We start from the raw sequence: 19,001 nt of genomic DNA, 5'->3' as shown, positions 1-19,001 counted from the left end.
GGCGCAGTGACCCAACCGTCCGTGGCAGCAGTGGGTATGCGTCAGGTCTTAAAGGATCAGGTGAAACAGGAGCTGAAAGACCTGCCTCCAGAGAAGATTTTGAGAGAATATGCCCAGGGCCTTATGTTTCACAATAGATGCCATCAGGGATTCTATTCAACAAGCATCTTGCCTTACGCTCTAACTGGTGCACATGTGCAGAATTCTTTGGCTGAAGCACTGGTCAGCGGAAACCCCATGCAATAAGCTGTTGACCAGCTTTCCCTTCCATGGTGAACGCCTCTTTGGGGATGATTTGGATAAGTATATCCAAAAGATATCAAGCGGCAAGACTACTTTGTATTGCCGGAGAAGAAGAAAAACAAGCGTCCTTGTTTTAAATGTTCTCTCTCCCCAGCTCCTGGAACATCTGCCTCTAGGCAGTGGCACGGCATTCTCAGACAGGCCACAAAGGCTAAAAACCAGATCCAGAAAAACAGGAAGCAGTAGGGGCAAAGAGCTAACAAGCAAAGCCCCAAATCTTCCTCATTAAGGGGTTGCCCCGCTCGGCCGAGGTGGGGGGATACTTTGGCAGTTTTCAGGCGCTTGGCAGACAGAGATCCAGGACAAAAGGGTGGTTTCTGCAGTATACCAGGGGTACAAGCTGGAATTTTGAGAGAACCCCACCCTGTTGTTCAGAAGTTCAAGGGTCTCAAATAATTGAATAAAAATTGATTTCTTTCTTTCGAGGTTTGGATCATTTTCTGTCTCGGGGTAATAAAGGAAGTCCCTCTTGAGAGAGCGAGGAGCAGGGTTTTATTCAAACCTCTTTGTTGTTCCAAAACCAAATGGAGACGTCGGACCCATTCTGGACCTAAAGGATCTAAACCAGCTTCTGGACATTCGCCATTTCCGAATGGAAACCATTTGGTCCGTGGTCGCCACCCTACAAGGCGGGGAGTATTGGCGTCAGGACGCCTATTTACATGTGGCCTATTTATCCCACTCACCAAAGGTTCGCGTTAGAGCCATTGCTACTTTCAGTTTGTGGCTCTACCTTTTTGGTTTGGGCACTGCACCCCTGGTATTTACAAAAGTTCTGGCTCCACTGTTTGGCAAAACTTAGAGCACAGGGCATAACGGTGACAGCCTATCTAGACTACTTGTGATAGATCAGTCAGTGGCAGGACTAGATCACGCAGTGCTCAATACAGTGAGATATCTGGAGCACTTAGGATGGATCAAGAACCTGCAGAAATCCTCTATACAAGCCCTAAGAAGGGTAGAGTATTTGGGCATGATCATACACAGCCCAAAGCAGGGTATTACTGCCAGAACCAAAGATCAAGTCCCTAAGAGAATTGATCCACAAAGTCAGAACAAAGAGGGGACAATCAATTTAGCCTTTGCAAGGAGGCTATTAGGGAAGATGGTGGCCTCCTTCGAGCTGTTCCCTACACTCATTTTCATTGAGACTATTACAGGGCAGCATTCCTGGCTGCCTGGAACAGGAAAAGCCAAGCTCTGAATTTACCCATGAACCTGTCTCCACAGTTGCGCCAAAGCTTCAGTTGGTGGTTAAAGACCAAAAACTTGCGGAAAGGAAGGTCTTTTCTCCCAGTCACCTGGAAGGTTGTGTCAATCGATGCCAGCCTGTTGGGCTGGGGAGCAGTATTAGAAGAAGCCTCAGCCCAGGGTACCTGGGCCAAAACCGAGGAGACCCTGCCCATCAATATTCTAGAAATTTGAGCAGTATACTTAGCTCTCAGAACCTGGACACACGGGTTACAGGGCCACCCGGTTCGGATTCAATCACCAAGGAGGCACCCGGAGCTGGGATGCTCAGAAAGAGGCAAATCTGATTTTGATATGGGCATAAAAACATGTTCCTTGTCTTTCTGTAATCTTCATTCCAGGGGTAGAAAACTGGCAAGCGGACTATCTAAGTCGCCAGCAACTGTCACCAGGAGAGTGGTTTCTCCACCCCAAGGTCTTTCAGGCAATATGCCAGAAATGGGGGACCCCGGATATAGACCTGCTAGCTTCCAGGCTCAACAGGAAGTTGACAACTTTGTGTCCAGGACGAGAGATCCGCTGGCCTACGGAACAGATGCTCTGACATACCTTGAATCGGTTTTCACTGATCTATGCATTCCTCCTGATCCCTCTCTTACAGAGATTGCTGGGGCAGGATCAAGAAGGAGGGAATACCAGTTACTCCTCCTAGTGGCCCCAAATTGGCTCAGGAGGCCCTGGTACCCTGAGATCATAAAGATGGCGGTAGGAAGACCTTGGGTGCTTCCACTACATCACGTCCTGCTGTCACAGGGTCCAGTGTTCCACCCTTCCTTACAGAAGCTAAATTTTGATTGGTCTGACTACTGAGACCTATATTTTGAAGAAACGAGGACTCTCTGGTCCAGTTCTTTCTACATCATTAATGCTAGAAAGCCAGCCTCCAGGCTAATCTACTGCAGAATCTGGAAGGCGTATGTTTTCCTGGTGTGAATACAGAGGGGTGAAATCCTTGAAGTATGCTATAAGTAGGATTCTCACCTTTTGCCAATTAAAAGTTGATATGAAATTGGCCCTGAGTACCATCAAGGGTCAAATATTGGCTCTATCGGTCTTTTTTCAGAAACCATTGGCATCTCATTCCCTAGTCCGGGCATTCATTCAGGGAGTACTGCGATAAATCCGCCAGTTCAAATCACCCTTGTGTCCTTGGATTTAAACTTAGTATTATCAGTTCTGCAAAAGCAACCTTTGAACCTATTTGCCATATTCCTTTGATTCTCTTAAGCAGAAAATTGGCCCTTCTGATTGCTATCTCTTCTGCTAGAAGAATATCGGAGTTAGCAACTCTTTCTTATCTAATTTGTCACAAAGACAAAATTGTACTACACCCTCATCCTACCTTTCTTCCAAAGGTAGTGTTGGCGTTTCATTTAAATCAAGACATTGTTTTGCCTTCCTTTTTTCCTGAACCACGAACAGCGGAGGAAAAGTTATTGCACTCTCTAGATGTAGTGAGAGCAGTAAAAGTTTATCTGCAGGCTAGGGCTCAGATACGTAAAACAGATGTTTTGTTCATTGTGCCAGATGGTCCCAAGAAGGGCCAGCCGGCATCAAAATCCACCATTGCTAGGTGGTTTCGACAAATAATTGTTCAAGCTTATGGTTTAAGAAATTAGGTTCCTCCTTTTCCTGTTAAGGCACACTCGACCAGGGCAATAAGTGCTTCATCGGAAGTGCATCACCAGGCTTTGATGGCTCAGATCTGTAAAGCTGCTACTTGGTCTTCAGTCCATACGTTTACTAAATTTTATCAAATTGATGTAAGAGGACATGAGGATTCTGCCTTTTGGGCGTAGTGTGCCGCAGGCAGCGGTCTAGGGCTTCTTGTCCGTTGGCGGCCTGATTAATCTGTCTCTCCCAACCTTCATATTGAGCATTGCTCTGGGACGTCCCACTATGTAATGACTAAGGCTCTGTGTCCCATGGTGTATGATAAAGAAAGTAGTTTTTTTAATAACAGCTTACCTGTAAAATCCTTTTCTTTGAGTACACCACGGGACACAGAGGTCCCCCCCCTTCTATGGGATCCTTACTGCTTTGCTACAAAAATTTAGGTACTTCCTGTATGGGAGGGGTTATATGGAGGGGAACTTGTTCTCATTGGTTGTGCCAGTGTCCAATCACCTCTGGGTGACCATACAACCCGCTATGTAATGACTAAGGCTCTGTGTCCCGTGGTGTACTCAAAGAAAATGATTTTACAGGTAAGCTGTTATTAAAAATCCTGCTATTACTGCATAGCAAAATTGGGGGCATAATGGTAGGTAAACCCAGACCACATAGATATGTGACCTCTGGGCAAGAGGGGTGAAGCAAGTTCCATATTCTCTATACCAATGTACTGTTCCTTGCACAGACCTTGCCCTAATACAGATTTTGACATTTAAGATCAGTCACTGTGCTCAAGAAGAGAGAACAATGGTGACTGGTCTTGATACAGTAAGTTCTAGCACAGAGGCAAACTTTCAGACTGGTTTCCTGCACATATCTGAAAGAGATACACAAAGCACACCAAGATCCAAGTAAGAACACACATGTATCTTGTACGTGGACAATATTTGCTTATTGTCTATACTACAAAAGGTACAACCCCTTAGGCTGGGTTCACACTACTACACTACTTTCATCCTACTTTTGCTCTGCTACATTGGTCCTACATTTATCCTACATTGGTCCTACATCCATCCTACTTTCATGAACAGGATACTACTTTGGTCCGACTTCAATGATATTCAATGGGCCTGAAGTAGGATCAATGTAGGACCAAAAGTAGTACAGGGAGCATTTTCAAAGTCGGACCGACTTGTGTAGGACGCTACAAGACGCTCTCATAGGGAAACATTGAACACAGAGCAAAGTAGGATGAAAGTAGTGTAGTAGTGTGAACCCAGCCTTAGACTTGCAGTTGGATAGCAGCAAAAATGTGCCTGCCAACCCCCTAATGCCATAAAGCCATTTACAACTCCTTTAAGTTGAAATTAGCAGCAGATGTGGGTGTTTACATGCCATGGTCGGGATGCTTTTCTTCATGCCTGCAGCAAAGTTGGCCACAACTTGTAGCTACACATTCAAGTCAATGGGAAAGTGTCGTGGTTTTGGCACGTTTGTCATTAAAAATTGAGTTAAAACACTGAGTGTACAGCTTGTATAACAGTGTAAATTTGCTGTCCCCTCAAAATAACTCAACACACAGCCATTAATGTCTTAACCACTGCTGCTCAGTTTCATGGTCTTGGCAATCTTCTTATAGCCTAGGCCATTGTTATGTAGTGCAACAATTCTTTTTTTCAGATCCGCAGAGAGTTCTTTGCAATGAGGTGCCATGTTGAACTTCCAGTGACCAATATGAGAGAGTGAGAGAAATAACACCAGATTTAACACACCTGCTCTCCATTCACACACTAACGAGTCACATGACACCAAGGAGGAAAAATGGCTAATTGGGCCCAATTTGGACATTTTCACTTAGGGGTGTACTCGCTTTTGTTTCCAGCTGTTTAGACATTAATGGCTGTGTGTTGAATTATTTTCATGGGACAGCAAATTTACACTGTTATACAAGCTATACACATTGTAGCAAAGTATAATTTCTTCAGTTTTGGCACATAAAAAAGATATATTAAAATATTTTCAAAAATGTGAGGGGGTACTCACTTTTGTGATATATTGTATGTTAATCGATCCCCCCCCCCCTTTCTTAGTGCTGCCTGCTATGTTAAATACCTTTCGTCCCCATTTGTGTAATCTTGACTATGTGGCCCTTCCCAGTACTTAAAGCTCACACATAGGAATGGATGGCTGTTGAGAATTGTACAGTTTGTAGTTGTTTTATGTGTGGCTGCTGGCACTCCTCGCACTCTTTTGATGATTATTGTCACTGGAGTCAAAGGCTTTGTGCCAAAGCTATCTGTTCCAGTTAATGTTTTGCCACACCATGGAGACCTTAACAAAGATCTTGTGTCGGTTTAATGCTGATCTAGTTTGTAAATGACTCTTATAGTATGACACCATCATCAAAAATAGTCAGCCAAAATTATTCCACCCAAAACCAATTTATTTTATTGTTGATTGATTACATTTTATAATCTATCAAGGAATCTGTTTTCTAATGGCTTTGCAAACTCCAGTTCCCTGATAGACTGACAACAGCTAGGATCATAGAGTGGAAGATCTGACTAAATTTTTCATAAGATATACAAGGATAACAGATGACTCAGCCCAAAATCATCTGTGAAGTGCCATTTACATGGCTTGTCAGTGAGGTGACTCCTTACATTGGTGGCTAGTGGAGAAATGCTATCTTTCATTTATGGTCAGTAGGAAAATGATTCCTCCAAATAAGGGGCCAGTGGTAAGAAGGGCCTTGTTTACATTGATGTTCAGTGTGGTGCCCTTAATATTTGTTGATCAGTGAAATGACCATTACATTGGCGCTCAGTGGAGAACTGGGAAGCATACCTCTTACAAACAGTTAAAAAGGTATTTCCACTGCACTGACTGTTGCATTGCGTAGGTTCTGAATCTCTGCAGGCACTGATAAATGAACCCCTAGCAGCATCTGGCTGCCAACTCTCCCAATTAATCGTGCCCACTCCCATGAGATTGCCACATGAGCAATTACATGTGTGTGGGCATAGTAACTGTGAAAGCTGGCAGCCTCCTATTGCTGGGGTTGTCGCAGCTAAAAGCCGAGCAGGTACAGTCAGAAGTGTGTTTCTTTTTCTCTTCTCTTTATTTCTCTTTTCTCTCTCCTCTTTCTGTCTCATAAATCCCTCATCAGACTAATTCAGTTGTGTGTGCAATTTAAGCTTCGACCATTGACATCTGTAAAAAAAAAAAGCCCTCCTTTTTGAAAAAAAAAAAAGAGCTCACAGTTCCAGAATTAAAAAAAATAGCTCACAGTATCGGAATTATTCATACTTAATATTTTATCTCTACTTCACTTTAAAAGGAAAAATTTAAAGTGTGTTCTAAGTACATCAACATATTTTTTTGATTTTTTTATTTCTTGGTTTTAGGATGGGTGTAGGCATCTTTTCAGAGTGTGTTTTCTTCCTCAAAATCAACACTTTTCCATCCAAAGAAAAGACAAACCTCAAGACCAGCATAACTTCCAATGGAGGAGCTATTTCTATTGCTATCAATGAAAAGGTATGTGTAGCAACTGACTGCGTTGACCGCATTTGTTATGTAATAATGATTTACTGACATGGCCAGAAGTATAGCAACTGTTCTAGGGGAGCTCCTGTGTTCATGTCCTCCAGTAGACAACTCTGGCCCACTTTTAGAATGCAGTCTCTTTGCCCAAAGTTGCAAAATTATTTTGGCATTTAAAGTATTAGCCCTTTTTTAAAAGTTTTTTTAACAGTTGGTTGAATCTAGTGAGTTATGTCACCTATTGGCTTTGTATGTTTCTCTACAGTGAACTCCGGTGGTGAGAGCTTACTGCAGTTTTTCAACTCCGTTTTCCATCCACCATACAGTTTTGCTGCTCCTGCATTGTTTATTTTTCTTGTACAATATTTTTATTGAAATAAATTATTGAAATAAACAAAATATATATACAGTAGCTATAATAATCCCACGCAGAGGATATGAACAGTGAGCATGACATAGTTCCTCAAACCGTAATAACCCTCTGGTCGAAGCCAGGGGTCAACACAAGGTGTCTGAGCAGAATTGTTCAGGGATTTGGGTGTGGACAGTCCACAAAAATCGGGGGAAATAAATCTTAAACCAAACTCATAAAGAAAAAGGAGGTGGGAAGGGGGAAAGGATTAGATGGCAGAGGTGGAAGCGGGAAATGAGAGGAGATCACAGAACAAGAAGAGAAAAAAAGAAGCGCAGAGTAGAAGAGGAGAACAGCATAAGACCACCACGGGCCCCATACCTTAAAACATTTTTAGTATAGGAGTCATGGAAGATGCTAGTCATCTCATTAATCATGAGAGTTGTTAAGATGCTCTTCACTTCCATGAACAAGACCATCGGCTTCTTCCAATCCCTAGCTATCGTCCGTTTGGCTGCAATGAAAAATTAAGTGGCCAATGGAGTAAAGCCCATTTGACATCTTTGCGCGTGGTCATGTGAAAACAGAAGTCCAAATACCTTCGACCAAAATCCCACTAGGAGGGGGCAGGACCACCATATATGAAGTCTGTCTCCCCACTGACCACATTCCTGGAAGCACCTATCGCTGTGAGCTTGATTAGATCTTGCAATACAGCTGGGACTCAATACCAGCGTATTGACACATCTTTTGCGGATTCTTCACAAAAGATGTGGGAAAAGTCGAAACAGAGGGAAAGCATCAAATAAGGGAGAGCTTCTCCCTAAGGTGTTACAAGTGCATCTACCCCTATTGCCAGTGGGATTCTCTCCCAGACCCAACTTGCTATAGAACTTGGAATCTAGTAGATTCACCTGCAGAGTTCCCCCTGCCACTATTCTATACCTGGAATATACACCGACAATAGAGACATCACTTGTTTCTGTCCCAGACAGAATGTGGTTCACCTTCCTGAGTTGCATAACTCCTGGTGCCGCCCTGGTGGTGTGTGTGTGTGTGTGTGTGTGTGTATGTGTATATATATATACAATGTGTGTTTGTTGCACAGTTGCTGTAGTTGGAGTTTACACAAGGCTTTAGACGTTTTAAATTTTCTGTACTAAAAGTCGAACTAGACCACAAAAAAGAGCTCTCCTCCTTCAGGGATGTGATGTCTACGTTCCCCCTCTTTGAGGCTTCAGCCTTCTCCTGGTCTTCTTTTGTCTGGAATAATTAATAATTGCAATTGTAAAGGGAAATTTACAGGTGAAGTAATACTATGGTTAAATCTAATGCCGCGTACAGACGGTCGTTTTATGCGATGTTATAAAACAACGTTTTTAAAAACGTCAATTTAATTGACCGTGTGTGGGAGAAAACGTAGTTTTATGTCTTCTGAAAAACGACCAAAAAAAATTGAAGCATGCTTCAATTTATGTGTCGTTTTTTACTTCACATAAATTGACCGTGCGCATGCCCAGAAGCTAGTTATGAAGCGAGCTTCAATGGAAAAACGTGGTGAACGTAACCTCGCTTTGCTAGAGCACTGTGAAAAAACGATGGTGTGTAGGCAACTTCGTTTTTGAAAATTGAAGTTTCAAAAACGTAGTTTTTTACTTCACAGAAAACGTCGTTTTTTTACATTGCATAAAACGACTGTCTGTACGCGGCATTACTGTCAGAATATAATGCTGTTTCATTATATTTGCTGTCAGAATATAATGCTGTTTCATTATATTTCATTTTGATCAGAGTTCTTTGTCTTCTAGTGTACACATGTTGTTGCAGTAAGTAATGCAGCTCTGAATAGTTCCCAGCAGAAGAATATTCAGAAGCATTGTATACCGGTAGTGAAGCCTGATTTTATTTGGAGATCGATCCAGGAGAATCGACTTGTTGAGGTTGGATTGTGTGACAATAAAGCATTAGAGGTGAAGCAGGACCAAGTTAAAGGTAAATATTTAGAAAGGCTGGAATGATATGCCCAGATAAAATACTAAAATCTTTCATGCATTTCTTAGTGGAAACCAATTTTTTTTTACTTGCCATATAATCTTTTTCTTGAAGTCCATTGAGGGACACAGGAAGTCTTAAATCATTTTTTATACTGCCAGCTACATACAGGAGGATTGGACACAACACTAGTAAACAATAAAACTAGGCCAGCCCAGGGTACAACTACTAGCATGCCTCAGTTTTGTAGCAAAACAGTACAGATAACATGATCATGAACACAGTCTGAACTTGATTTTACAGGGAGTATAAAAATGAGATTTTCTTTTTCATCCACTGACAAAAAAAGGAAGTCCTAAACCAGGTGTCGGCAACCCGCGACTCCGGAGCCACATGCGGCTCTTTTGCACCTTTGCCGCGGCTCCGAGGCACCTTTTGCGCCCCGCGGAGGACTTTAAACCGGCCCGACCCTGACGGGCAATGCCGGCCGGTTAAACAGCGATCCCGGAGATCACATCGTTAACAGTTCGGGTGCGCTGTGATAAATGTCCCGCCCTCCTTCTCCTAGAAGACTAGCTCGTATGATAGAGCCAGTGTGCTGTCTGTCACACAAGCTGGTCTAGAGGAGGAGGGCGGGACATTTATCAGTGCGCCAGAACTGTTACCAACAGTGGGGGAGCATCGTGACAGCCGGACCGTGACACAGCACAGAGCAGTAAGGCTGTGAGGGGCTTACAATGGGGGGGGGGGGCTGGCTTGCGATGGTGACGGGAGCTGATGAATTTTTAATGATGATGATGGGGGCTGGCTTGCGATGGTGAGGGGAGCTGATGATTTTTTAATGATAATGGTGGGGGAGGGTGGGGAGCTGGCTTGCAATGGTGAGGGGAGCTGATGATTTTTTAATGATAATTGTGGGGGGGGGGGGGGAGCTGGCTTGTGATGGTGAGGGGGCTGATGATTTTGTAATGATGGTGGGGGGGGGGGGGGGGGCTGATGGTGATGTAATTAATGATGGTGATGGTGGGGCTGATGATTTTGTAATGATGATGATGGTGGGGGGGGGGGGGCTGATGATGATGACGGTGAGGGGGGATGATGATTTTGTAATGATGATGGTGAGGGGGATGATGATTTTGTAATGATGATGGGGGGGGGGGGTGATGATTTTGTAATGATGAGGTTGGGGGGCTGATGGTGATGTAATTAATGATGGTGATGGTGGGGCTGATGATTTTGTAATGATGATTGACAGCTGACTGCACGATCCTGTATATAGCATTAAGGTAAGAAACAATATATGCAGTGTTATATTTGTTTTAAATGTCGCAATGGTTTTGCGGCTCCCAATTTTTTTTTTCCATTCGGAAATGGGTCCAAGTGGCTCTTTATGTCTTAAAGGTTGCAGACCCCCTCCTAAACCTTCATGATGTCCAAAAGCAGTCCAACTGAGGGCTAGGCAACACCACAAACGATTGCTAACAGGCCAAGGAAAATACAACAAGAATTAGGGATTGCCTGCAGGTCAAAGAGCCGCATGAAGGACCTTGCTTTCCAAAGCTTGCATCAGATAAGACAGAAACATCCACCTAGTACAGTGATGGCGAACCTTGGCACCTCAGATGTTTTGGAACTACATTTCCCATGATGCTCACCTACACTACAGAGTGCATGAGCATCATGGGAAATGTAGTTCCAAAACATCTGGGGTGCCAAGGTTCGCAATCACTGACCTAGTAGAACTACAACTTGTGAAATGTGTGAATATAAATGAATTGATGCAATGCTTCCTCACCACCTGTCAGTAGCCTCTGACGCGTGATCCAAACATGGATCAGTTTTCAGAGGCAAGGGAGACTTAGATGCATGTTTTTTCAACAGAATAACCTGTCCTGCAGCTGTAGCAGTTAGAGGGTTGAGACAAACCATTTAACACTACCAGGGATGCTTACAATGGTCAGTTTTTATTGACTTATGTAAAACCTTTATCCCAAAATAAAATAAAACTGTTGCTGTAACTGCTTATAAAATATTAGTTGGAGTCTTGCTTCAGTTGTATATTGTATCTAAATTTTCTAGTGCATCTAACACTACCATCCCCCTAGACTGTCAGGGCTTCTGTGGGGGCACTCTAATACAGGAGGTGTGCTACTGGCTAGATCACCCAGGTTAAAACAAGGGGGGAAAAAAAATAAAGAGGAAAACGAATGCACCCACCACATTTAATGCACATGTCACATGTTTGGTTTTGGATTTATTACCACTTTTTCTAATAATGGTAACAATATTAATATGTTAGGTACACACCATTTTTGAAAAAGGTTACATTTATACATGTCAGCTTCTGAAAGAGGGACACCCTGAGATACAGAAGAAATGTGGCATGCTCCAGCAAAGAGTGGAGTGTTAAATAGAGTCTTAAAGAGGTTGTAAACCCTCCATCCTTACTTTTACCTATAGGTAAGCCTAGAATAAGGCTTACCTATAGGTAGTGGAAATATTTCCTAAACATGTGCCGTTTAGAAGATATTTCACTTGTATTTATTTATTTATTATTTATTAAAATTCTTAAAAGTACAAAAAAGTACAAAACGCAGTCAGTTACCCGTAGGCCTCGATGCGCCAAGAACAACAATACAGCAACAACCAAAAAAACACACACAGGCAGCGGAACAGATCAAATTTAAAATAGTAGCAGATCAAAGAACTATAAAAACCTATGTAATTCCATAGGCTAGACTGAAAAGCTCAGTTTTTAAAAGCTTCCTGAACTTAAAAAGATCATTCTCAAGCCTTAATTTTAGAGGCAGGGAGTTCCAAAACTGTGCTCCCTGGACCGCACTCGTCCTCCCTCCGCATTTTTTCTTACGAAATTTAGAAATCACCAAAGTTTCCAAATTAGCCGACCTTAAGGTACGGTTGGGCACATACTTGGTGAATTTTTCCTGCAGGTACACTGGCCCCTTGCCATGGGTAGCCCTGTGCACCATGCATCCAGTCTTAAACAGAACCCGTTCCTTCACGGGTAGCCAATGTAGTGTGCCAATGATGTAATCGGTGCATTCGCTGGGAACAAACGGACCTCCGTGCCGTTTCTTCCCTAGCGTGTGGCGTTACTGACGGCTCCCGCGCACATGTGCGGTAGTTACGTCACGCGGTTCCGGCCAATTACAGAGTTTGCGTCCCCAGAAGGAAGAGGGCAAGAAGATGGACGCAGCCTGCACAGGGGACAACACTGGATTAGTTTGCAGGTAAGTGTCACATAATGAGCTAGTATGCGATGCATACTAGCCCATTATGCTTTTAATTTGCTGGGAGCAAAAGAGGAAGTAAAACCCATCAGGGTTTACTTTCTATTTAAGCCTTTATACTGTATTCATTGTACATAATACAGCGGGTAAAATAATATTGACGTCACCATTTTTCTAGGTAAATATATTTCTTAAGGTGCTATTGACATGAAATGTTCAACACATGTTGGTAACAACCCATACAATCCATACATACAAAGAAAGACACAGGGAAAAGTGTTTATTACAAGAAGAAAGGGAGGTGCAAAAATGCATGAAAAGCCAAGACACCAGATGAAATCTATCATTACTTGGAAAGAAATGATGCTCCTTGTAAATGCAAATTAATATCAGCTGGTTCAGTCTCAACAGATAACATGGAAGGGTTCCCCACAGGTTTTTTTTTTAGCAACAAGAATAAACAAGTATATTTTTATAATATAAAAAGCAGGTTCATTTATTTATAGATTCATTCAATTGTACAAAAAGTAAAAATATGAGCTCTGGTTAGTACAGATAAAGCGGGGTAGCCAAACTAGATGGTAACAATGGGCCTAATCCTCAAAAACCCGGCGCAACGTAACTTTTTCCATTTAAGTTACACCGCCGCAAAATCTCTAACTAAGTGCCCGATCCACAAAGCACTTACCTAGAAATTTTAAGCGGTGTAACTTAAATCCGGCCGGCGCAAGGCGTTCCTCTTCTCCAGGGGGCGATTCCCATTTAAATCAGGCGCGCTCCTGTGCCGGCCGTACTGCGCATGCTCGTGACGTAATTTTCCCGACGTGCATAGCGCGAAATTACGTTACGTCGGGCTTTGTGGATTGCGACGGGACAATAAAGTTGCGTCGGGTAAAAAAAAAGATACGGCGCCAAAAAAAATGTCAAAATTAAAAAAAAATCGCGTCGCTGGACAGAAAGGTCTGTTTTTACAAGGTGTAAACAGTTTACACTTTGTAAAAGCAGCCCTAATTTTGCGTATGCAAACTAAAACTTACGGAGAAAAAACGAAGATGAAAAGCTTCGTGGATCTCCGTAAGTGCTAATTTGCATACCCGAGGCGGCATTTCGACACAAAATGCCCCCAGTGGCGGATGTGGTACTGCATCCTAAGATCCGGCAGTGTAAGTCCCTTACACATGCCGGATCTTCTGCCTAACTATGGAAAACTGATTCTGTGGATCAGTTCCATAGTTAGGACCAGGGATACGACGGAGTAACAGCAGTTACTCCGTCGTATCTCTTTTGAGGATTTGGCCCAATGTGTCTACAAATTGTATTTACACCATGGGATGCATAAGAATTTTCTTATGCATCCCATATAATTTGCTACACAGACTTTTTCAATCATCAGTATTTGTGCTCCTTCCACAGTTTATATATGACACTTTTTATCCCCTATTGGAATACAGACTATCAGTGCTCTGTTAGATTTTAAATTCATTAATATTTTTATGAATAAATGTATCTGAGTCATTTTTGGTTTAGACATGGTAGCTTTGAGGGCAAACAAGGTCAGTTACATCTGTTGTAGGCCATATCTATTCTTAAAGTCCTATGTCAAGGATAGGGGAGGAGATGATACTTAAATATACATGAGTGAGCGTTAGAGCTCATCGCAACCTTCTTTGGAAACGAGCCAATTGTGCTTAGTTAGCTGTAAAACTTGTATAAATGTACACGTGGTAAGCATAGTGAGTTAGGATCTCCAGGGTCACCCCTGGACGGGAGGAATCTCGAGGGTCATCCCGGCCCTACGGAAGCCTCAGGGTGGGGATGGGACCCTCACCCAGGAGAAAGATCATAAGGGGCTCTTTCCAGCAGAGAAGATGTAACATCTATTTCCTCCTTCTGTAACTTTGTGATGCCTACCTGCCATGATGTCTGTAACAACGCAACAATGTAAGCATAAACTGTCTAGCTGTCATAATCGTTGGAAGAATAAAACATCGTATAATAATGAAGTAATCCAATGTCTGAATATTTTGGAAGCAACGCCTGGAGAGGAAGAGGTTTTTGACACATGACACGTGTTAGAGGCATATGTCCACTATGTCCTATGTCCTCTGTTCTATCTCTGTATCTCTGTCACCTCTTCTCCCCCCTGTCCCCCAGCATTTAACATGCTCATATATGATTTAATAAATACAATGTATGTTGCATATTCTTATTAAGGAAACTAGTGAATGTTAATATTTCTGTATGTATGTATTTTTTTTTTTTTTTCAGATGATAAAAAAGGTAGATTTCTTGCCAAATTTATGAAACAGTCTACAAGTGATACTGGTGAAAGGTAATTTATAAACTAGAAAAGCTACAATTTCTGGGGAAATTGTGAAGTGTTCTTGCCTCCACCAGTAGTCTACAACTGGAGTGGGCAGAGTAATTGTGTGGTTGGAGTGGCTAGATTAACTGTGGAAACTGTGTAAATCCGTAAGAAAATGTTTTTTTTTTTTCAAAAATGTTTTTTTTTATAAATGATTTTATTTTTATTTAAAAAAAAAAATGTAAATGTTTTTTTTTTTATAAACTGTAAAAGATATCAAACTGAAAAGATATAGTTTTGTGAACATTTTAAAGTTTGTTTGGCGTCTGTAGATGACAGTATGAAGGAGCTGAAACTTTGGGAGTGGAAAAAGATTTTAAGGATTTGAAGCATGCTCTCGTTGACTTCAATGTTAAAGTGTTAAAAAGCTTAATATTTTAAGTTTTATAAATAGTAGAAAAAAAGTTGAAGTCCCATCATTAGCTGAAAGAGCTGAACATTTTGAAAGTTTAATGTTTTTAATAGCTGAAAGTATGCAGAAGTTACGCAGAGCCAAATAACTGAGCCAATTTCCCTCAGCATTGTGTGGGTGGAGCTACAATTCCGCTCAGAGCTGTGTGGAAGGAGCTATAATTCCCCTCAGCATTGCCAGGAAACCAATGTTTATGCAGGCTCTAAGCACAGACCAGAGTATTTTACCTCTACCTGAATACTTGTCTCTGAAATATTAATATTGAAGTCACAGTTTAGATATTGCCCTTCAAATTTTAGGTGTCTAGACTGTAATTTCAATAAATGTCAATGGATGACGTGAGTCACAAATGGTCATATTGTGAAAATGGACATGTGTAGTGGCAGCAGGGATAGCTGAACATTTTTGATATAAGATTTGTGTAGGTCGGCTTGAAAATGACGGAGTGTTGGCAGTTTAGAAATCATGTCCTGATTTTTCAGTTTTTGTCAGCTTACACTCTAGTTTCGCCATTCATTCCTATGGGACAAATTTTGCCGCAAAAACAAAGATTTTTCGTGAACGATTCGGCAAAACGTTCCACATAAAGCAATAGCCCACCAATCGGGAACAATCCGCACGTTTAGGTATATTACTTGTCTATGTAGTGTAAAAACTGTGAAACTATTTGGCTATAATAATAATAATAATAATAATATATATGTGAGATAACAATAAGTGATCTTGCTATGCAAGAACACTTAATTATAGTTTGTTTTACCATGTATTGCCTGTACCATGAGTGAAAAACAGTCAAGGTGTTTTTCTGGAACATTTCTCTTCTCTCACATAGGGATTTCATAGATGCTGAAGAGTTTGAAGAGGAAGGAGATGAAAAAGAGCTTCCATTTGATACAGTTGTTGCAAAATACAGCTTTTTCCAAAAAGTATGTTTTTTTTTTTATTTGATAATAAGCAATAGTAATCCTGCAGAATTGTGCTGTAGTACGATTTGTTTTTTATTGGGTGTGATGTTTCCTTTTATAACATACAAATATTTTGCTACTTGTTAATTTGATTAACGGGGGCGTACCTAGAGCATTTGGCACCCGGGGCGGCTCTCATATCTGCCCCCCCCCACTTTAAAATGTAAAAAAAACACCACTGTGCCCCTGCATACCTCTGCATCCTTTAATATCTCTTTGTCAATACTTTGTACCCCCCCTCCACTGGACCCCTTTACATTACACAGCCCTCCTCTGCAGCTCTGGACCCCTTTACATTACACAGCACCCTGCACCCCTTTACATTACAAAACCCCCTGCACCCCTTTACATTTCACAACCCCCTGCACCTCTGGACCCCTTTATATTACACAACACTCTTTTACATTACAAAACCCCTTGCACCTCTGGACCCCTTTACATTACACAGCACTCTGCACCTCTGGACCCCTTTACATTACACAACCCCCTGCACCTCTGGACTCTTTTACATTAGACAGCACTCTGCACCGCTGGACTACTTTACATTACAAACCCCCTGCACCTCTGGACCCCTTTACATTACACAGCACCCTGCACCTCTTTACATTACAAAACCCCCTGCACATCTGGACCCCTTTTACATTACACAACCCTCTGGACTCCTTTACATTACACAACCCCCTGCACCTCTAAATCCCTTTACATTACACAGCATCCTGCACCTCTTTACATTACAAAACCTCCTGCACATCTGGACCCCTTTACATCACACAACCCTCTGGACTCCTTTACATTACACAGCACCCTGCACCCCTTTACATTACACAACCCCCTGCACCTCTAAATCCCTTTACATTACACAGCATCCTGCACCTCTGGACCCCTTTACATTACAAAACCCCCTGCACCTCTGGACCTCTTTACATTACAAAACCCCCTGCACCTCTAAATCCCTTTACATTACACAGCACCCTGCACCTCTGGACCCCTTTACATTACAAAACCCCCTGCACCTCTGGACCTCTTTACATTACAAAACCCCCTGCACCTCTAAATCCCTTTACATTACACAGCACCCTGCACCTCTGGACCACTTTACATTACTAAACCCCCTGCACCTCTGGACTCCTTTATATTACACAGCACCCCTTTACATTACACAACCCCCTGCTCCTCTGGATTCCTTTACATGACACAACCCCCTGCACCTCTGGACTCCATTATATTACACAACACTCTGGACCCCTGCACAATACCCCCCCCCCCACACAGCTCTGGACCCCTGCACAATACCCCCCCCCCACACAGCTCTGGACCCCCTGTACAATAACCCCCCCCCCTCATACACACACACACACACACACACACACACACCTCTGGACCCCTGCACAATACCTCCCCCCACACACACAGCTCTGGACCCCTGCACAATACCCACCCCCCACACACACACAGCTATGGACCCCTGCACAATACCCCCCCCCCCACACAGCTCTGGACCCCCGTATGTTGCATAGCTCTTTGTTCATTCCTACCTTACTTTTTGCACTTTCCTATATATTTTAAAATACTGTAAGAGCTGGTTCACACAGGGGCGGCACGACTTCGGGGGCGACTCGGCCAGGCGACATGAAGACGACATCTAAGGCGACTTGCAAAATGACTTCTGTATAGAAGTCAATGCAGGTCGCCCCGAGTCGCCCCCGAAGTAGTACAAGAACCTTTTTCTAAGTCGGAGCGACTTGCGTCGCTCCTATTAGAACGGTTCTATTCACTAGAATGGGACGCGACTTGTCAGGCGGCTGCGTCGCCTGACGAGTGGCCCCAGTGTGAACCTGGTCTTACCTAGACTGCAGAGCATGTCATACTAAAGTCATTTCTTCCAAAGAGGATTTGTTTTTTATTGGGTGTGATGTTTCCTTTTATAACATACAAATATTTTGCTACTTGTTAATTTGATTAACAGGGGCGTACCTAGAGCATTTGGCACCTGAGGCGACTCTCATATCTGCCCCCCCCCCCACTTTAAAATGTAAAAACGCCCCACTGTGCCCCTGCATACCTCTGCATCCTTTAATATCTCTTTGTCAATACTTTGTACCCCCTCTCCACAACTGGACCCCTTTACATTACACAGCCCTCCCCTGCAGCTCTGGACCCCTTTACATTACATAGCACCCTGCACCCCTTTACATATCAAAACCCCCTGCACCTCTGGACCCCTTTATATTACACAGCACTCTTTTACATTACAAAACCCCTTGCACCTCTGGGCCCCTTTACATTACACAGCACTCTGCACCTCTGGACCCCTTTACATTACACGCACAGCTCTGGACCCCTGCACAATCCCCCCCCCCCCACACAGCTCTGGACCCCCTGTACAATACCCCCCCCCCCATCATACACACACACACACACACACAGCTCTGGACCCCTGCACAATACCTCCCCCCACACACACAGCTCTGGACCCTTGCACAATACCCACCCCCCCCCCACACAGCTCTGGACCCCTGCACAATACCCCCCCCCCCCAACAGCTCTGGACCCCCGCATGTTGCATAGCTCTGTGTTCATTCCTACCTTACTTTTTGCACTTTCCTATTCTGAATCTACTCCCCTGGCATTTCCTGTCCTCTGTTCAACGCTGCCTTACCGTCTCTCTCTCTCTCTCTCTCTCTCTCTCTCTCTCTCTCCAGTCCCCTGGTGTTCAAGTGAGCGAGAGACTGTGTTTTTTTCTTTATCGTACATCATGGGACAGAGAGTCAAGTAATTACTAAGTGGGTTATATTCCACCTTCATGTGCTGGACACTGATGTAATCAATTAGACAGAATCAACAAAAGGGAAATATACTGCGCTAAGGGAATAAATTGATATGTGTAAATTCTGATAAATTGTTTAAATCACTAAATAAAGCTGCAACACCTAAAAAAACATGTGATATT

The 19,001-nt window shown here is 42.9% G+C and overlaps 1 protein-coding gene across 3 annotated transcripts in view; it reads left to right on the top strand.

Moving 5' to 3' along the window:
• Positions 1–19,001, top strand: part of PARP4 (poly(ADP-ribose) polymerase family member 4) — a 381,003-nt gene that overhangs the window by 9,078 nt on the left and 352,924 nt on the right. For 2 of the 3 annotated variants that reach the window (XM_040340552.1, XM_040340551.1), the window contains exons 2-5: positions 6,576–6,708; positions 8,875–9,058; positions 14,578–14,641; positions 15,919–16,012. In XM_040340552.1, the coding sequence (XP_040196486.1) occupies positions 6,577–6,708; positions 8,875–9,058; positions 14,578–14,641; positions 15,919–16,012 (474 nt within the window). In that variant the 5' untranslated portion in view covers position 6,576. Of the gene's footprint in view, positions 1–6,575; positions 6,709–8,874; positions 9,059–14,577; positions 14,642–15,918; positions 16,013–19,001 lie in introns of those variants that run through there. The other variant, XM_040340554.1, reaches the window with a different exon arrangement.

The sequence above is a fragment of the Rana temporaria genome, chromosome 2 (assembly GCF_905171775.1).
Source record: "Rana temporaria chromosome 2, aRanTem1.1, whole genome shotgun sequence".
Classification (NCBI taxonomy): Eukaryota; Metazoa; Chordata; class Amphibia; order Anura; family Ranidae; genus Rana; species Rana temporaria.
The sequence above is the reverse complement of the archived record's forward strand: the minus strand, read 5'-3'. Positions and strand labels throughout refer to the sequence as shown.